The sequence below is a fragment of the Cyrtonyx montezumae genome, unplaced genomic scaffold (assembly GCF_038088225.1).
Source record: "Cyrtonyx montezumae isolate F1298 unplaced genomic scaffold, pur_monq_1.0 scaffold_11, whole genome shotgun sequence".
Classification (NCBI taxonomy): Eukaryota; Metazoa; Chordata; class Aves; order Galliformes; family Odontophoridae; genus Cyrtonyx; species Cyrtonyx montezumae.
In genome coordinates, this window is record NW_027071837.1 from 8,618,860 (window position 1) to 8,637,784 (window position 18,925).

The window sequence follows — 18,925 nt, forward strand, 5'->3', positions numbered from 1 at the left end:
TAAGAAAATGACAAAAAAGAAAGAGAAGAAAAAAGAAGCGGACCACAAAAAACTTTTCCGGGAGCCGCAGGTGATGGGGGCAGAGAGCCGAGGTGACACCGCCCTCTCAGCGCGGCCCTGACATCCCCGTCCCCCAGCCCCGCTCCCTCCGCGCCGCTCCGCGCGTCACCGCTCCCCCGCCCCTCGCCATGCAGGGATTCTCCGTCCCGCGCTGACGTCACCCTCGTGCCGCGCAGGCCCCGCCCCTGGCGCCCGCCATGTTGGGGGGTGTGCGCGGGGGAGCGCAGAGTGGAGCCGCCCCCGCCGACCGGCAGCAGCAGCAGCAGTAGCAGCAGCTTGAGCTTCGTCGCGCTGTGCGGGCAGGGGGCCCGCCTCCCCTTCCCTCCGCTCCGCCGCCCCTCCAGCAGCCGCCGGGGAATGCGCAGAGGCGGCTGGCGGCGGCGGCTCCTCCGTTGAGGAGGAGAGAGCCGGGACATGGTGCCGTGCGCTCCGCTGGAGGACGTGGAGGAGCCGGAGCCCTGCCGCAAAATGGAGCTGTACGTGAGCGGCGGCGAGGTCAGTGAGGGGCGGGGCGGAGGTTTCCCTCGGGCACCTGCCTGCCGCTGCCCGGCCGCGTGGGAGCAGCCGGGCCGGGGGCGGGAGGAGGAGGAGGAGGAAGGAGTGGAGGAGGGAGAAGAGGGCGGGCGGAGCGCGGCACCGTCGGAGCTTGGACCCCAGCTCGCCCCCGCGCTCCCGACGCGGCCCCGCCGCTTCCTCCGCCGGCGCCCGCGGCCGACGCCACTTCCTCGCGGCCCGAGCCGTGCCCGGCGCCGGCTGCCGGGCTGGGAAAGTGACGGTGAAGCTCCGCTGCCCCGCGGGTGAGCGCTGCCGGGGCTGAGGACGGACACGCGTCAGGTTGCGCCGGCAGCTGCCGTGCTGCGCGTTACCGTGCCAGGCACGGCGCAGCTCGGGAGCTTTTGTTGTGATCGGGATCGGTTTTGTGGACGTAGCGACCGTGGGAAGTTGGTCCAACTTCTGCTAACGTCGCGCTGCTGTCCCTGGGTGTCTGTGCTCCGCTAAGAGCAAGGGTTCGTAAAGAGGGACAGCGCTGGGGTGTCTTCACAGTGCTGCTCAGTGCGTGTGCCCAGTGCAGTCTTAAAACTCAGGCTCAGTGAGCCAAGTGCAGTGTTAAAACTGTCACGGCTGTCGTGCTCTGGTCCTGTGTTACCTCAAGCAGAAAGCAACGCTCAGGTATTGAAACTTTGGCACTTGTAAATCAGAAGCGTAAATCAGATTACATCGCTGCGTTGTCAGGTATGACAAGCTGAAGGATTGCTCCTTGCTGTGCTAGACGCATGAAAGATGTTATCTAAACGGAGCTTCTCCGAACTGGTTGGACTTGCTTTCAGTGGTGCAGGAGTCTTCCCTTATCATGGGTGAGAGATCTCTAGCAGTCTGTCACCGTGTGCAAAGTAGGCCTGTGTTCCACTTCTGGGACAAGTGACATAATCACCTTTAAGGGATCGCATCGAAATTTGCTTTTCTGACAGCGTCACTGTATACACATGAAAGGAAAACGCAGTAGTTCTCAATAGGAACAAAGCCGCAAAGTTCAAGATTCTGGATTTATTTCTTTAATTTTCTCCTGCTGTGTCTACAAAGTGCCATGTTCAAGCACTGCAATTACTGGACAAGCATTTCTGCACTGTGGCTGCTGCACTTTAAATATTCTAATGATCCCATAATTAACACGATCCACGTAGCTCAATAATAGAGACGTCCTAATTATGCTGGTGAAGCTACAGGTAGAGATTAAAAAGTCACCAGAAGTATTAAAGCTTTATTTGTTACTATTAGGGCTTTGTGAAAATAGCATGCTGCAGTTCAGGCATGAGGCTTACTGCTTACTGCATGTCTGAGAACTTTCTTGGCAGGGATCAGCTGCTCTTCAAGAGTATTGCGATACATTTAGGTTTAAAGTACTTGAAGTTCAAGTGTTGCAGTTGGAACCTAAAGCGTGGTTATTGCCCATCTCGCAGTATATTTTGGCTGGACAAATACCCCTACACCACCACTGGCACTACTTTCTGAATGTTGTTCATGCAGCTCAGGCCCAGGATTTGCTGCGAATGCTGTGTTGGCAGCTGGTGGAGTGGCAGGGGCACCTGACAGGTGGATCTGCAGGCCCACCTAGCTAGGGGAGTGTGGAGTGATGGATGTCCAACAAAAAGCTCTGTGTTTGCAACAGTTGCTGTTTACATTGTTTTTCTCAAGCCCATGCATGAACTGCTTACCAAACATATCTTCCTAGTACTGTTTCAGTTGTGCTGTGATTAAAGTGCGACATCACGACCGGGTTACATTTGGCTAGTGGTGTTTAGGACTTCATTTATACAAGAACCAGGTTCTTCAAGTTGCATGGGATGTTTCCAAGTTACATTAGCAAATAATTAGTACTGTCATAACACTTAATCTCAGGTGGATCTCAGGGATCTGGAGTGCTTCTGACTTGCTGGGCTTTTATGTTACTTGCTTCTGGAGATTTAACACAGGTGTGTTGGTTTGGATTCATGCTTCTAGAATGAACTATTGCTTACAGTACTTCATATAACCATATGTTTGCAGTTTGATAGGTCTAGGTGACCTCGGACTTGCTGGAGCTATCGTCAAATTGTATTACTGAGAAATTGTTTTATATTTTAAAGACTAAATTACTTGTGTTTACCGGATCTCTCCTCCATTAGTTTTACCATAGGAGGAAAAATTGGAGAAGCAGTACTCTCTGAGGAATCTGTTTGTTGACTAAATTTAGAATTACTTTATTAGAAATAAGTGCATTTCCAATGAAGAAGCACTTGTGACAACTTGATGAACTAAAAACAGTTGGCAAGGGAAGAATGCAATCTTGAAGGTAGGAAGCAACTTTCATGCTTGAAGGCATACAAGCAGCACGAGCTTTTGGAGAAACTTTTTTTAGGGGATTGAACTATTTTGCACTTTTTCATGTTGCATTTCTTTGAAGTGCTGAGGCTGAGATTTGGAGCTGTGCACTGTGGAAGTTCTTGTCTGTTCTCATGTTCCTTGTGTTTCACAGTACCACTAGGTAAAGCAGTTCTGCAGCTACAGTAATCCTTAAGCATAGGTAAAAGAATTAGTATCATGCAATTTAAGCTCCAAATATTGAGTGAATTCTTTCTTTCCCAATACAGGATTACTAAGTATTTTATTGTCATAAAAAAAAAATGTTGATTATAAGCAATGTTGCTTATGGATTAGGAAAATAACCACAATGCAGTGGATTAGGAAAATAGCCACAATCTGCTAAGAGAAAGACTATATCTATTAACATCTTATTGGTTGAGACAGTGAAATGCCAAGGTAGTTAGAATTACGCAGAATACAGTAGTTTTTTAATTTTCTGCTTATTTAATAGAACTGGTGTTATATGCATTTAAAATGGGAAGTACAATTGAGTTTGTAAGTGTATGAATTGCATAAAGGCAGCCTCATACTCAGTTATTTGTCTTTGAAGCAAACGTCTCGAAAGTTAGATGCCTAATTGTCTGCAAGTGACAAGAAAGGCGAGGCTGGAACAGCAAGGTGACTGGAAATAAAAGCCTTCAGCTAGAAATCTGGGCTGCATTGGGCATTGCGACCTTCATAAAGGCAAGCTCATGAGTTGAGTGTTGCTCCTGTTGTGTGTAGTCTGTCCATGGCAATTCAAGTCAGCATGGCTTTGATTTGGGTCCATGTTCTTAGTTCATCCTTTCAAGCGTGTTCAGACCCTGGTCTGTCAAAGGCCATTGAATTTTGTCAGTGCTAGGAGTTGCATAACTCCTTTGTGAGTAATTACTGGCAGTGACGTGGATGACTCAGCTACCTAGTTCTGTGTATCTCTGAAATGTCCACAATTAGGCAGTGTTATGCTAAGGGGAAAAAAAATGCGATCATAGTTGCATGTAACTTGTGAATTGAGGGCCTTCAGCCATTGCAGTGATGTCCTGTCTTTATGAAGACTCACAAGAACAAAGTGCCTTAAATGAAGAGGGGAGAAGTAAGCACAGTAATACTCCTAAAATGAGAACAATTAATGTCTTTCTGCATTGGAAAGTGCTACAACAGAGTGTTTGGTATATTGCTTTGGAACATGGCTGTGGGGGAGTTCTGACTCTCTGCGGCTCAGCTCAGTCCCTGCACTCTTCCCAATCCCTCTAGATTTGTATGACTTGTTAGCTTCTCATGTACAGAAGTTCAATAGGTATGTGGATGTAGTACTTGATAAACATTGTTTTCATCAGCACTGTATCTAAAAATGACAAGTTGCTGCTTTTCACACTGTGCTGTGCAGCTGCAGCCTGCTTCATGCCAGGCAGCGGTGTCAGGGTCTGCAGGCCTTGGCTAACTTGGCAGCCCTGTGCTTGTGGTCAGGGTTTTGGCTCACTGCGGCAGTAGCAAGTACAAGACATGCGTAGATCTGCATCTGATAATGGAGAGGATCAAAATGTTCCCTTAAAATCAGTAATTACATGTTGCTGAAGGTTTGTTAGCCTGTCTGCATGTACGTTTCATTTGTCACAGAAGAGCTCTGTAAGTTTGCCTAAGAATTGTGAAATTAGGAATGCTTTTTTTTTTTTAATGGTGAATGGCTCGATCTCCCTGTGCCACTTGATATATTTAGAGTGGGTGTGAGTTATCTGGCCTCCTCTCGTGAGGATGTGGGCCTAGCCCAGTGGTGGGGCAGGGGAACCCATGCCTGCTGGCCTTCAGTGCAGCCTGGCCCTGCATGCAGCCTGGGGTGTGTGCCTTGTCCCTCCTAAATACGTGTGAGCCCTGCTAACAAAGAGCTCTGGATACAACCCACATGCATATAGCAATGATACCGAGAGTTGAAATATAGGCAAAAGCGTATAATAATAATAATCCTTTGCATTCAGAGGTTGCGGATGTCTCATAGTAAGAATGGGTTCCTTTAAGCTTCAGTTCCTAAAGTTTTCAGACAGTGCTTAAATCGGGAATGGAATCTCTGCCTGCTTGGGTGTACATAGAAAACTAACATTTCTTAATTTAGTCTCATAAAATGCACTTCAGTAGCCAGTTTGCTGCTAATTAAATTAACAATACAAACTTTGCAGATGTAATTCAAAATAAGTGAAGAACAAATGTGGTCATCATAATACTTTTTTTTTTTTCAAAGTCATTTTTTCCAAGCCTTCAGAATAAGTAGCTTTTAATGCCAGCTTATTCGCTTAGCATCTTGACATAAGCATTTGAGGAAATACTTCTGTAAATGGGAAGTAAAGCAGTGTGTCCTGTGCCATACTGTTTTTCATTGAGGTGCTTTTGGTGACTGTTTGTCTGGTCTGAATTAACAGACCTCCCAAAGCTTGACGCATTCACCATGTTAACAGTTAAAACGTCCTCAGTGTGAAAAACATATATTGAGTTAGATGGTTCAGCTCTTTGGTAATTCTGGGATTCTTCTGCTCCTGCCATAATTGTCTGTGGGAAAGCATGTGCATTAGTATGTAAGCCTATTACGTGCCCTCAGAAGTTGAGATATTCTCCTGAGGTAATATGGTGTAGTCCCAACTAGTCATGGGACCCATTGCATTAAATTAGAAGGCAGGTTACACTGAGCTAACTCAGGGACAGCTCGGCACTGCAGCATTGGGTCTCATCCTGCACCTCTGGTAAGCTTACCTGCCACCTCGTCTGACCTCAGCTTTGTTTTCATCTTTCTATGTAGTGGTGTCTGTTAATTTTTGTACCAATCAATGATGTGGAGTATTTAATTTTGTAAGTTTCTATTTGGAAGGCATTGATGTTGTTTGCCTCAGTGCCTGAGTTTAGTTTGTATCTTAGTGCAAGCTGATCTTCAGAATGCTCGGCTAATTGTAGAAGTTCACAAGTACTGAACAGTGAAACGATTCAAGGATGAAAGCGTGTTTCAGAAAACTGGTACTTGCTTCCATTGCTCTGGTCTCTACAAACAGAGTGTTTTCTAATTCCCAGTAATAGTCAATTTCTGTGTTCGTAGATATTTAGAAAGTAATTCCACACTTAGGTGTTAAAATAGATCTGTCCTTTATATGTTTGTTTATAAATATTTGCATTTAAATTACTGAAGGTGATCCTACTTGGCTGACGAAGCAGTATTTTGTACTTTTTTTTTTCTATTGTGATAGGAATTGAGTATTATTTTTTTGTAGTAGTAGTATATGAGAGGCAGTGGAATCTTCTAATTACCGAAACCTGGGCAACAGAAGTAACTAGGCAGAGTAGTAATATTTTGATTTTTGTCACTGAATGTATTTTAATTGAGTAACTAAATTTGTGATTTCTTTAAATTGTTAGTCTTTGGGTTGTGATCTGACAGGGTATGATTTGGTTTTCTTTTCTTTTAAATGGATGGTGATCAGGATTCACAAACAAAAAAGTCAGAAGTATAGTTGTCTGTGTGTCTGTCAGGCAATGAAAGGAGATTGATGTGCTTGAACATTAAATTCTTTAGGCTCAAGATTGGCAGGCATCCCAGTTTTTGTAATTGTAAAGAGACCGGACAGGGAAAAACAAAGACAGCAATGATGGGGAAAGAGTATGATAGGAAATTATTAATTAAGTTGACATTTGATTACCTGCAATGAAAATCCAGTAACTTAATGTATTTGATTTGACATAAAGCTGGAAGTGTGTTTGCATAGCGTGCTCAGAAACTAAGTAGATCAAATAGCATACAGGTTTTTGATTCATAAACTCATTCCAGCAGTGATAGTGAGATTGTCTGGAGTTAAGCTACTGTTTTTATTGCGTATCTGCAGTTCTACTGGCCAGTAATATTGGTTCCAGAGCTTAAATTTAAATAACAAAACTTGGGAAATGTTTACCTTATTTAAAGAGAGTCAAAATGCACGTATTGTCATATTTCTGAGCAGCTGGAGTAGAATCCCTTTTCCTTACTGACTTTTGTACAACTTTGATGGGCTTCACATTAGATTGCACTTGAATGTATTCTATTAAAATTGTCTGAATAAATCACACAGTACCGAGTCGTATGAAATGAGATTGGTGTTTGTATCTGGTCTGAGCTTTTGCATCATGCAATTAATTCAGTACTAAGTATAGTGGGTGTTCCTTTCTCCCCAAGTATCAAATTGAAAGAAGGCATGCAAACTAAAAGTTATGCAGCACAAGAAATGCATTGGCTTCGGTAGCCTGTGCAAGGTTTCTGCATCCAGCGTAACAGGTTTGTGAATCTCCTGGAGTGGTCGGGGGGCGATGTGTGATGTGTATGCATGATGAGCAAGTGCTAAATATGCCAGCTCTTGTTAAAGCAGGTGAGTCTTCTGTTATAAACTCATCTGGATTTGTGGTTAATGTGAGTGGTGTATGTTATCCGTGGTTAAAATAAATGGAAATACAGAGAAGAGCTAGAGTAACCAGAGCCTCCTGCTGTGTCCTCTGATTACATTTGTCAGTGAGAATATAGTCTAAAAATAAGTGCTAGCATCTTGATACAGAAGTTGGAGATCTAATGTTATCAAAATCATTAATTTAGGACTTAGTTCTCAAAGCTGTGCTTGAAATGAAGAGCCCTTCTGGGAGGAGCAATGCAAGTGGTTGAGGGTATGCTTAAGATGACACAACCACAGCAGCATAAACCCGTCCTTTCAGCCCGACTTGTCTGTCAGGTTTTCTGTTCTGTTCTTAAACAAGGGCATGGTTTGTATTGTGTTTTGAGATTGTTTGTAATCCTGTGTTTCACCCATCCACATACTGGAAACTGTACTGTGTTTTGGTGTCTTAGACACGTATTTTAGATAAATTCAGAAGTGCAAGACAAATACACTGTTACCTAGTCAAGAACTTACTTGCTTCAACTCCTGTTCTGAAGAAAAAAAAGTTTTGTGTTTGTGCACCTTACTTTCTGGTTTCTAGTTAGTATTTTCTTGTGTGGGATCTGTGCCACGTGAAGGTAGTTATGCTGAGCATTTAACATAAACAAATTAGCAATTATCACTAGCAAAATCCATAACTGGCTTTCACTCATTTTATCAGGTACTTCTAGTTTATGATTAATACTTTGCATGCTGAAACAGAGCATGTCCTTTGGTTTATATTTTTTTCTGTTTTTTCAAAATCAGATTGTTTCTTATTTAAGAAGATGTTAAACTCAAGAACTCAATTTAAAAATGAGACTTTTTTTCTACACTGATAATGGGATATATATATTTTTAAAAAAAAACAACTGGTGGTTGAAGGTTGGGGGGAGTGGGTGGCATTGTGATATTCACGTTTAAGGCCATGTCATTTGTTTCCCTCCAGAGGTGTATCATACTTTTCTGCCTCTTGAAGGTACTATTTTGGTAATTGGTCCACCAATATTTTAATATACAGATCTGTAGTTTTTAAAGTCATTCACTGAAGTTTGAATGCCTTGTTTGCTAGATATTCAAATCATCTTTGATGCTGGTACATTTTTAGAGGAGCTTTTTTTTTAATTATTAAAATATTTCCTATTTTCATATTTTTTCTGCCAAGTAAGAACTCTGTGACACTCACTCCATACTACCCTCTCTGGTGCATGTCCTTGGCCCCAGGAAACTTTAAATCACTTCTAGTATGTTGGTTGTTTGTTTTTTTGCATTTAAACTGGAACTTAATTTTCATCAGCAGGCTACTGGAGTTTAGGTTTCTGAAAAGCAGGTGAAACATAGATTTTGTGCAGAATAAATGAATTTTGTGTTAGTATCATCTTGTATGAATGGTGTCCACAGTTCTTAGAGAAGGACTTTTCAGTGTTATTTAATTTGAATTAATTTAAATGACACAAAGGGATATACAGAAGGTAGTAGTAGTTACTGTTTGAAACTAAAGTTTTAAGTTCCAGAATGAAGACTAGCAAATTTCATGTGCATTCTAAAATGTAAACTAGTCAAATTATAAACTTTTTTTTTCCAGAAGTATTTAATCTTGCTGTTTTTCTTCTTTTTCATCCTCCATTTCTCCCTTTTTCCTTTCCAGCTAAATGGCCTTAAAATGGCAGATGAGCCTATGGAAGAGGGTGAAGCTTATTCCTACCATGTAAGTACATTTGATAGATGTTCAGTTTAGACGCTCATTAGCGTGACTTTCTTTTGAAGAGAAATGTATATGATGCCTGCTCTGTGAGTTTGGAATTTCTTTTAATTTGACCAGATATGAAGAGGCTCTGTCTCAGATGATTTTGAAAATCAGCTCTTGGATAGAGACCTAAGTGGCTTGTTTGGGAAAGCTGGCAGTGTGAGCCAGTGCTTTGTGGTGGGCAGTTCCTCTGCACTGAAGAGTGCTTACCGATCTCTCAGACTCAGAAAATACTCAGTCCAGCCTTGAACCTTTTATACACTCTGGGCTTATTCTTCTCTTGCTATGGAGGAACAGATAATGGTGTGTTTATTGTAAAGTGGTTGCTAACATTTATTTAGAAGGTATTAATTCATTTTTGTACCAATAAGTTCATGTCATATTTTTGTATAAATATACTGACTAAACCTTGTTTAGCAAGACTTATGTCCAGTGTCTCAGTAACTGGAGTTTTGAGGAGATGCTGGAGGTCATTGTTCTTAGCATGGAAATACTGTCTGCTAGTTTTCAGCATAGTCATCTTGATATTTTTGAACAGGATTATGGACGAAAGTATCAAGTAGATCTTGCATGTTGCTTTGTATTGCAATAATATATTTTTAATTAAGTGATGTAGAGAATAAACTTGGGGATAGAAACATGTGATGCTTGTCTGTTTCCTAGTGTGGAGTAAGCAAATAAACCTTCTGCCTGGTCATCATCTTCCACATAGCAAAGAAAGATGAGCAGTGGGTTGTGTGTCAATCTTTCACTGTATGTGAACCAGAAGGATGTTGCTGAGCTTGTTTGTTAGGTGCTTGGAGCTACATACCAGTCAAGCTGTAACTAATAAGATGGCAAAAAGCCATAACTGATTGTGGCATTTCTTTCAGCGCTTTGTCTTCTGTGTAAGCTGCTGCGAATAGATACCTCTTTTGCAAGCCAGCTCACTGAGAGCAGGTACCTGAACCCTGCAGTAGATTTGCTACTTGAGCAGCAGAGCACAACAGAACTGAATTTGCAGTCGATAGAAACCAAACTAAAGTGAAAATGAAACTGGCTTATATATCTGTTCAACTATTTATCTGCTCATTTGTTGTCGATGATGCAGAGATCTTTTTGAATCTCAGTCATGTCAATTTCTAGGGCTTAAATGATAATTAAGTAGCTAAAATTGTATAGACATCCTTCATAAAGGCAAAACTACCTATAAAAATAATTCGCCTTATACATCTCAAGTTAGTCCTTATTTGCATGGAAAACATTTTTCTCCTTGGTCACGTTTAGAACTCCTATGTCCACAGCAACCAAATGTGATATCACAGGCTAATGGCTGGAGGTGGGTAATAAATGGAAGAATAGAGGAACTCTTAAATATCTTTTCTCATGCAAAGGTTCATGGTATTAAGCAATACAAATTATGATGTTAAAGTAAAAAAGACTTCCGAGAGTTTACACGCTTCATAGAAAGAACTTGCAGTTGAATATTCTTTTTCAGCCTGGTGATACAAACTGCTAGGATTTTTCCCTGCCTTACATCCAAGGTTGTGGGTTATTTAAAAACAAAAATCTTTAATGTAAATATATATCTGCACAGTCAGCAAGATGGATAGAATATAGTTGGGATGTATACGCTGTATCATCAGTCTGTGTCAGCTGTTTTTTGTGAAGTAAGAGGAAATACAGTAGCTTAGAGTGTGTTTGGGAATTCATTCTGTTATGCAGCACTGCCTTCTGTTGATACCTACCTGTGTCTGGGAAGCAGTCCTGTTCCCTGGAAGAGTGAAATGTGAACTGTTGGAGGGAGGAAGGACTGGTAATAGCACTACACTATGGTTTGTGAATTTGCAGTGACACTGCCCATACCTTTTCTTGTTATTAGAGGAAATGCATCCATATTTGGATGTTCAGTTTTTTTGTCTGGATCTTATGTATGACGTGACCTAGAGAATTGCACCTTGGTATGTCTGAGTCAAGTCTGATACAGATGATTGTAAGCTTTCATGCATGGTCTTAAGCTGCAAGACTTCCTGTAGCAACCCAACTGTAGGAAGGTGGCTTTTATTAAAGCAATCATTTGAAGTGCTGTGTCTGATGGCAGCTGTATTCCCCACTGAAAAAAAAACAATGCACTGTAGATTTTGGGGGTATTACTATATCATCTTTTCTCCCCTGGTCTGCCATTACTTACAGTTTTGATGTGAAGAGATGAAAAGAGAACAATTAATAATTACTTGGATACCTTCAAGACATCAAAGTACTGCTTTTTTGTTTGTTTGTTGGGTTTTCTGTTGTGATTGTGTTTTATTTGCTGCCTGTGAAAGATGGATTGGTATTTTTATTAGGACCAAGAGATACTCTTGTACCTCTTCTACTTGCAAGCTCAGATTGCTGTTGCAGGCATTGGCACATAATTTGAAGGGTGCTTATTCTGACATCTCGGTTGTTTTGGCTTCCAGAAACTTCTTAGGCCATAAGTTTTATATAGCTGCAATACCTAATCTGCTTTGTTTTCATCATAGATGATTGTCTCTTCACATTTGTAGCTGCTGTGCCTTACTTTACTAAAGACTACAGCATCAGGGACAAAGTCAACAGAATGCTAAATCTGTACCTACCTCTCAGCATTGCCTTCAGCTTTCTGAGGGAGGATGCCACACAGAAGCTTTTCCATGAGCTCTGTACCTCAGAGAGCACTTCTTCTGTTGAGAATCCTTTCATCTGTACATGAGAATACATGATTCATGTATTATTTATGCTCTTCAAACAACATGGAGTCCTTTAGCTAGAGTAGTGGATGACCGTATTTATTACTTGCTGCCGTGAAAAGCAATAATTATGTAAAATGATGAAATTCAATTTTGCTTTCATTAAGACCATTTCAGGAACGGAAAGGATGAGAAGAGCAATCACTGGGAAAATGAAAGGCAGCTAAGGCAAAGGTAAAGCACAGAAGAATCATCTCAGTCTTGTTTAAAAATCTGTGCATTTACACTTGTCCTGTAGGAGAACTCGTGTTTACTCTAGTTGTAACATTTATGACTAAAGGAATTGTATTATTCAATTGGATGAGAGTTTGATTTCCATTTAGAAATTTAAAAAATGCATCTGTTTCAGGAAGTATGGATAGAGACCTTCCCATTTGAACAGCTTTCTTTTAGGCCTTATTACAATTTCAATACTTTAATAGAAGAAAAGCAAGCATTTACTTGCAGTTCTAATAAGAGCTGATTAATTCAGGATTCTTCATTGTTGCATCTTGTTTACTTTGAAATTATAGGATGAAGGAAGTGTGAAAGAAATTCCCATTACCCATCATGTGAAAGAAGGATGTGAGAAAGCAGATCCAGCACAGTTTGAACTGCTAAAGGTTCTTGGTCAGGGATCATTTGGAAAGGTAAGATGGCAAATTTTGTTCTCATCTGATGGCCACTTTGAAATCAGCTTTGTCTTGTTAATGGCAATGCTAGTAGCAGTGTATGTTACTAGAAAAGCAACATTTTCTTCAGACCTGTTCAGACTTTGAACCTGGGAAGGGTGAGATCAAGTACAGTTCTTGAGGAAGAATGACTGCCGTAGCTGAGTCACTGGTAATGTTTGAAAAGAAACTGACAAAGACCATCTTTTTCCAGTCTTCCTCTGGTGTAAAGGGAGCACTATTTATAGTGCGACATCAAATCATATCAGATCCAGATAGGCAGCAGCATCAGTCTCTAGGCAGAAGGACAAGTAGCAAATCTGTAGGATGTCTGCCTTGGAAAGTTACAGTTTGCTTTGACTGAGCCACAGAAATGCCTCTGTTCCTCTCAACTGATGTCTGCAGCTACATGGAAACTATGACACCATAGCAAAAGATTTTAGCACTTAGGTTGGAGGCTTAGGGGTGTTTTTATGCAACAGCTCTGAGGCATTCTGTTTGCCCAATGCCATGGTTATTTGAAATGAAATCATGGTATCTTCAGCTCTCTTGGGACTCTTGTGCAGCGTCTGGTTATGGACTGGGATTAATATCTGTTCAGTGGTCTCAAGTTCTCTGTAGTTCTGATTGATGCTTGGGAGGCACTAGTGGTGCAATAAGCATTCGTAGACATATACAGAGGAGATGATTTATCTTTTAATGATGCTGTTTGGTACAAGTGTGAACGTTTAACTCTTCCAGAAATGAGAAAGCAATTGATGTAGATACAGAGAAATGACTGAACTGAAGTAACAGTAAAGTAAATAACCTTGGAAATGTTTCATTTTCTTTATTTTACTGTATTTATCAAGAGACCTACAGATACAGGCACTAAGTGAAAAGTTATTTAAATAGATTATAGAAGAAATGTGGCAGTTCTCTTATGGTAATTTTTTTGTAATGTACTTCTTGCTGTTACATCGGAGAAATGAAATTAAAAGTGGCTCAAACACATTTAAAACACTAGTTAGACTATTAATCCTATTATATAAATAGCTAATTTATTTTAAAATCAGACCTTTGAACTAGATTTTTGCAACACTTAAATTGTATTTTCTTCTTTGGGAAAATGCATAAAGAAGATTGTTATTTGCTGGGGTTTTTTTTTTTCTTGTCTTGTGGTAAGAACAAACCTCTGAGTTTTATGAGGGGGAAAAATAATTCAGACATTAGGAAGGTGTTCTTTGAATAAGTGAGGGGTTAGAAAATATCCTTTAGAGTAGCTTCTTAATGTTTTACGACTTAAGAAACATTTCTTTACCTGAAGGAGTTGGTTTTCAATTCCTTGTGCTTTGTCTCTTTAGACACTGTGGCTCCATGCACTTATTCTTCTGAACTTGAGGCACCTTAAGCTATCTCAGGGTTCAGCACATTTGGTACCAGATATCCTATCTCTGACTCGGTAGTTTCTCATTTTACAGTTCTCAGACTTCTGATAGCTTTAGGAATGCTCTTGCTCAGAGCCCCACCAGCTCGGTGAGATGTCTGTTTGGGAGCTTTGTAAAGCCTCGCAGTAGTTGGTTCAAGAACCAGCTTTAAGAAGCAGATGGTTACTGTTACGTTTCGGAACAGAGCTAGTTTTATGTACTGTTTGTTGCTTTCTGTTTAGAAGAGAAAGCAAACAATGAAGATAGGTGGCTGCTACCTTGGTGATACTTGGTTTCTCTTTCCTCCTTCTTCATACTTCCCAGGCCTTTTCTTTTGGATTCAGCAGACACAAGGCTTGTTTTCTGTAGCCCAGTGTATTGCTACAACACCTGAAAGCAAGGATTAAACCTCATGTCTCTTACTGAGCTTCTCAGTTCAACCTATAATAATGTTTTGAGATTTCAGTGTCCAGCTGCTGAAGATGGTCTTTCATTAGCTTAGGCTCATTGCTTTGAGCAGTGTGTCCATTTTAATTTGGGCTTTACAATTGGGCAGCAACAAACTATTGCACATCTGTGAGATGTGGGATTAGGCAAGCAGCTATTTTAGGTCCTTATTAGCTAGTATTTGTAACTAGTACATGGATTCCTTACATGATCAGAAGCTGTTAGTTTTTAAGCATTAGAATATTTGTATAGGCTAATTAATGTTTTACTTTACAGAGTATTGTGAGTATATTAATCTGTTTGCTGGTGTTCGAGCTACTGCCTTGACTATTTGAGCATCAGTTTGGAGCAGTGCTGTAGGTCAATCATTGGGCCGAATGTTAACGATCAAAGCTTGATAACCAGGAAATGACTTTTTTTTTCCTAATTAGAACTTGAAATAAAAACCTTTCTTCCAGCCCTATAGAACTTAATCATTGACATTGTATGAGTTTGTGATACTAGAATGAGAAGGCTTATGAACACATCTCGTAATGATTTCTAGATATTTAATCACTTTTAAAGAAGTGTATGTGTAAATAGGTCTAATATCAAGGAAAATCTGAGTGTCAGTAATACCAGAGACTATTTGAGGTAGTTCTTCATATTATCTTGACATTTGAATATAGAAACTGAAGGGGGGGGGGGAATTGCTCAGGACTAAACTGTTATTATCACAGCAATTATTAAAAACAGAAGCATCAGTTTTTATAAAACTGAAAGACCTAGTCATTAGAATATTAGTTGGTGCAGATGCGTGTATTTGTGCTGCATTTTCTAATTAACATGAGTTCCTTACTGTTAAACTATATGTCGCATCGTAAAAACCCCTTTGGCAAGAGTGTAAAAAAATAGTTGCTGTTTCTATTCCGGAGGGAGGGATTACTTTGAACATGAACAGTGAGGTTTCCTCGCCTTTGTCTCATCGCTCTTACAGAGTTGATTAACATAACCTGATGTGCACTTGAGATTCAAGTCTTAAACCTCAGAAATTTCTTAGGCTGAGCAGTGGCATCCCAGACAGTCCCGCTCTTGTCATTCTCAAGAAAGTATATAAATTCACACGCTGTCTGCATACTCTATTTCATAAATACTTGGCTATAGGAAAGAATGTGTAGTTGACGGAAGCTCTGGGTACTTAAGAGAACTTGGTAATATATGTGCCTTTATGTTGACCAAGGGAGTGCAATTTTGACTTTTCCTTTAAAGTGAATGCTTAGGAAAGAATACCAAAAGGTATCTGAAACTAGTACAAAGCTTGCAAATGCTTTGTGGTAGTTTTCCAATTGCTTACCAAATTTGCTTATGAAAAAAGTCTTATTGCAAATGTTTTGCATCTTCTCGTTCTGTGGAGTTTTTGGGGAATGGGGATATGTTCTGTCCGTACTGATGAAGCTAAAAGCAATGATGTTTTGAAAAGATCATTCTAATGTTCATGTAAAATATTTCTAGTTGTGGTTTAAAAGGCAATATTTATATTACTAGGTCTTCCTCGTAAGGAAAATAATTGGTCCTGATGCTGGACAACTTTATGCAATGAAAGTACTGAAAAAAGCTTCTTTAAAAGGTTTGTCTATTGTTTTATATAAATTTTAGAAAGTAGGTTTTAGGTGCCCTATCTCAAGTGTTTCTAAATACTTATTTGATAAAAGATCTGAGATCAAAAATTTGAGTTCAAATCTGACCAGATGGCTTAATTATGTAGTAGAATGTCTTTTTTTTTTTCCCAGAGTTTAAAACTGCATTATTTAATGCTGCTTAGTTGTTTTTTTGTTGTATTAGAGAACTTCATTAGTGAATTTCAGTATTCCAGATAATATAAACTCTCTTCTTGCTGAAATTTAAGTCATTAGGTTTTGTTGGTGGTGCAATAGTAAGCTAACTTTGATTTTTGGCTTTCAGGAGGTACTTTATTGAAGGCAATCCCATACAACTGCAATGTGTTAGTAGTTAAAGGGGGATAAAGTGATCTTAAGAGGTGGAATGTATCTATTCAGTACAAATAGCTCAGAGGTTGAAGTTAGTTAAAACAGGAAGCTGAGATAGGTAAGGAAGAAGAGTCAGTTTTAATGTCTGAAAATCTTCTGTGGAAGACTTAAACATTCAACACAGTAAAAAAAATTCTTTAAGTTGTCAGAATGTAAAAGTATTTTGGAAAGTGAAGACTTGCTATGTTTGTTCCATTTGTATTATACCTATTAAATTTTGTCACTGCTGCTCTCTTTCTTTTTTCCCCTTAGTTCGAGATAGAGTTCGTACAAAAATGGAGAGAGATATATTAGTAGAAGTAAATCACCCATTTATCGTCAAACTGCACTATGGTTGGTATTTATTTTGCTTCAGTTTTTTTATTACTTGAAGTGGCTTTAGCAACTTTAAATAGCAAGGCTGATAAAAGAACTTGTGTGTAGATGTATATATTTATATATAGTGGCTTAACCCAGCAGATTAATAGTAAATATTAACAACAAAAAGATGCTTTGGCAGGGGGGTTGGACTTGATGACCTCTAGCGGTCCCTTCCAACCCCTATGATTCTATGATTAGGTTGTGCATCAGTTGGTCACCACCTGGTGTCCAGTGCCCAGCCAGTCCCTAAGCAGTGGCAACACACTTCTTGGCCAACTCTGCCAGTCTTATTGTTCAGCGTGACTCCATATGCCATGGTATATTGCTTTTGCTTGTGAAGGTCAGCTGCCCCAGCCCTATCCCCTCCTACCTAGCTCCTTCTGCCCGCAGAGCCTCCTTGCTTGTAGGGCCATATGAGGAGCTGGAATGCCCTTGGCCTGTGCAATGTATTCTCAACTTTATTTACATTCAAAATCCAAAATGCAACACCATATCAGCTGATAGGAAGAAAGTTAACTCTATCCCAGATGAAACAAGGACAATATTAAACTTTTAGATAAGGTACTTTAGAAATTAAGAAGAGTTTTCAGAAGAAATCTTTAAGAGTTCTGCAGACTTCTATGTTTGAGTTAGACCTAAACGATCATTAATGTGCTTGGTGTTTCCCTGTTTGGCAAAGGAGAAATTAAAGAACAGTGTTTTAACAGTCTCTTATTACTAAGGTTGTGTTCTTTGAATAAGCAGGCAGGTAGTCATGGATTAAAATTAATCCTTGATTTATGTGAATTTCATGTTGGCTACCTAATTATGTCAGTTCCTAAACAAAAGCTTTGTTTCACTGATGTCTCCATCTTGTAAAAGTATTCAGATATGTTTTGTAAATCATATTTGTCACATACAACTGATTTTTATTTTTTGAAAGCTTTTCAGACTGAAGGGAAGCTGTATTTAATATTGGATTTTCTCAGGGGAGGAGATGTATTCACACGATTATCCAAAGAGGTAAGTACCAACAATTTTATCTTAACTCAGTCTTATAGAAGTTTTCTTTGACAGTATTAGGGTTCTTGCTTGCTTGTTTGTTTGTTTTCTATACGGTTTTCCTCAATTTTTTTTATGGTCAAATTTTTGAGAACTTGGTTGGGTTTTTCTTACATGTTGCAGAACAGTGAGCTGTAACTTTACATGTTTGTTAGCAGCCTGATCTTTTTTCTGGTGCCTACAAAGGCCAGTTCCTTTGTCTAAAAATGTTTTGTTGCTTGGAAACCCAACTGAAGTAAGTTAAAATTCAACAGTAACTAAAGCAGTTGTTGTGCTTGTAGTTAGCATAGATGTTCCCTGAAACCTGCATCTCCTAAGAGATTTCTGCTGCACTGTAAAATAAATCCTGGTGTTTAATCTTGAGAAGTTGGAGCATTTTTGAAGATGCTCCTCTGCTGTCTAACTTTGGCATGTAACTGGAAGTATAATTTTTCATTATGCTGCTTTCTTGAGAGAGAATTACAGAGGAGGAAATGTGGCACAGCCTGCCTCTTCATTAGTTTTGTGTTTTCTGTATTAAATACTATGACCTCATTTAAGATTTATTTATTTATTTATTTTTAAGAAAACTGACCTCGGTAGAACATTGGCCATCTCAAAGTTAATAGTGCTCATTTCTTAAAGTTCTGAAAGTAAAGGTTTAAAAACTCTGTTAAAGGAATAGACATACTTGAAGGGTTTCATAGGTTCATAGGTTTATGGAACAGTAGGTAGGAAAGGGGTCTGTCTCTGCTTTGATGTATGCTGTGATTATAGAGGAAGTTCTGGTACAGTAGAAAGAACTTTGCTTCAGTGTTGTACTGTACTAACACAGCTGAGATTACTGACTACAGTTAAATTAAGGGATGCAAGTTAGTCCGTAATGGAAGTAACTAGACAGCTGAATCAGCTGTGTACTCCCCTCAGGTATAAAGAAATAATGACTGAGGTTATTCTCACTGATTTTCTTTTTTTTTGAAAACTTCATTTACCTGTTATATATAGATATAGCCAGTGTTTAAAAGATGTCATAAGAGGAAATGGTGGCTGTTTTTTCATATGAAAAAAGGATGTTGTCAAAAATGCCTGGTAATGCAAAGACAGTGGACAATACACACAAATGTAAATTTCCCATAGCATTTCATTCTTTCCACATGAGGTTTATTTTA

General features: G+C 39.7%; 1 protein-coding gene across 2 annotated transcripts in view; it reads left to right on the plus strand.

The window, feature by feature from the left end:
* Nucleotides 1–420: 420 nt before the first annotated feature.
* The window catches only part of RPS6KA6 (ribosomal protein S6 kinase A6), a 35,945-nt gene continuing 17,440 nt past the window's right edge, over nucleotides 421–18,925 (plus strand). The window contains exons 1-6 of one of the 2 annotated variants that reach the window (XM_065729511.1): nucleotides 421–555; nucleotides 9,001–9,060; nucleotides 12,359–12,475; nucleotides 15,874–15,955; nucleotides 16,629–16,709; nucleotides 17,659–17,738. In XM_065729511.1, the coding sequence (XP_065585583.1) occupies nucleotides 475–555; nucleotides 9,001–9,060; nucleotides 12,359–12,475; nucleotides 15,874–15,955; nucleotides 16,629–16,709; nucleotides 17,659–17,738 (501 nt within the window). In that variant the 5' untranslated portion in view covers nucleotides 421–474. Of the gene's footprint in view, nucleotides 556–721; nucleotides 895–9,000; nucleotides 9,061–12,358; nucleotides 12,476–15,873; nucleotides 15,956–16,628; nucleotides 16,710–17,658; nucleotides 17,739–18,925 lie in introns of those variants that run through there. The other variant, XM_065729512.1, reaches the window with a different exon arrangement.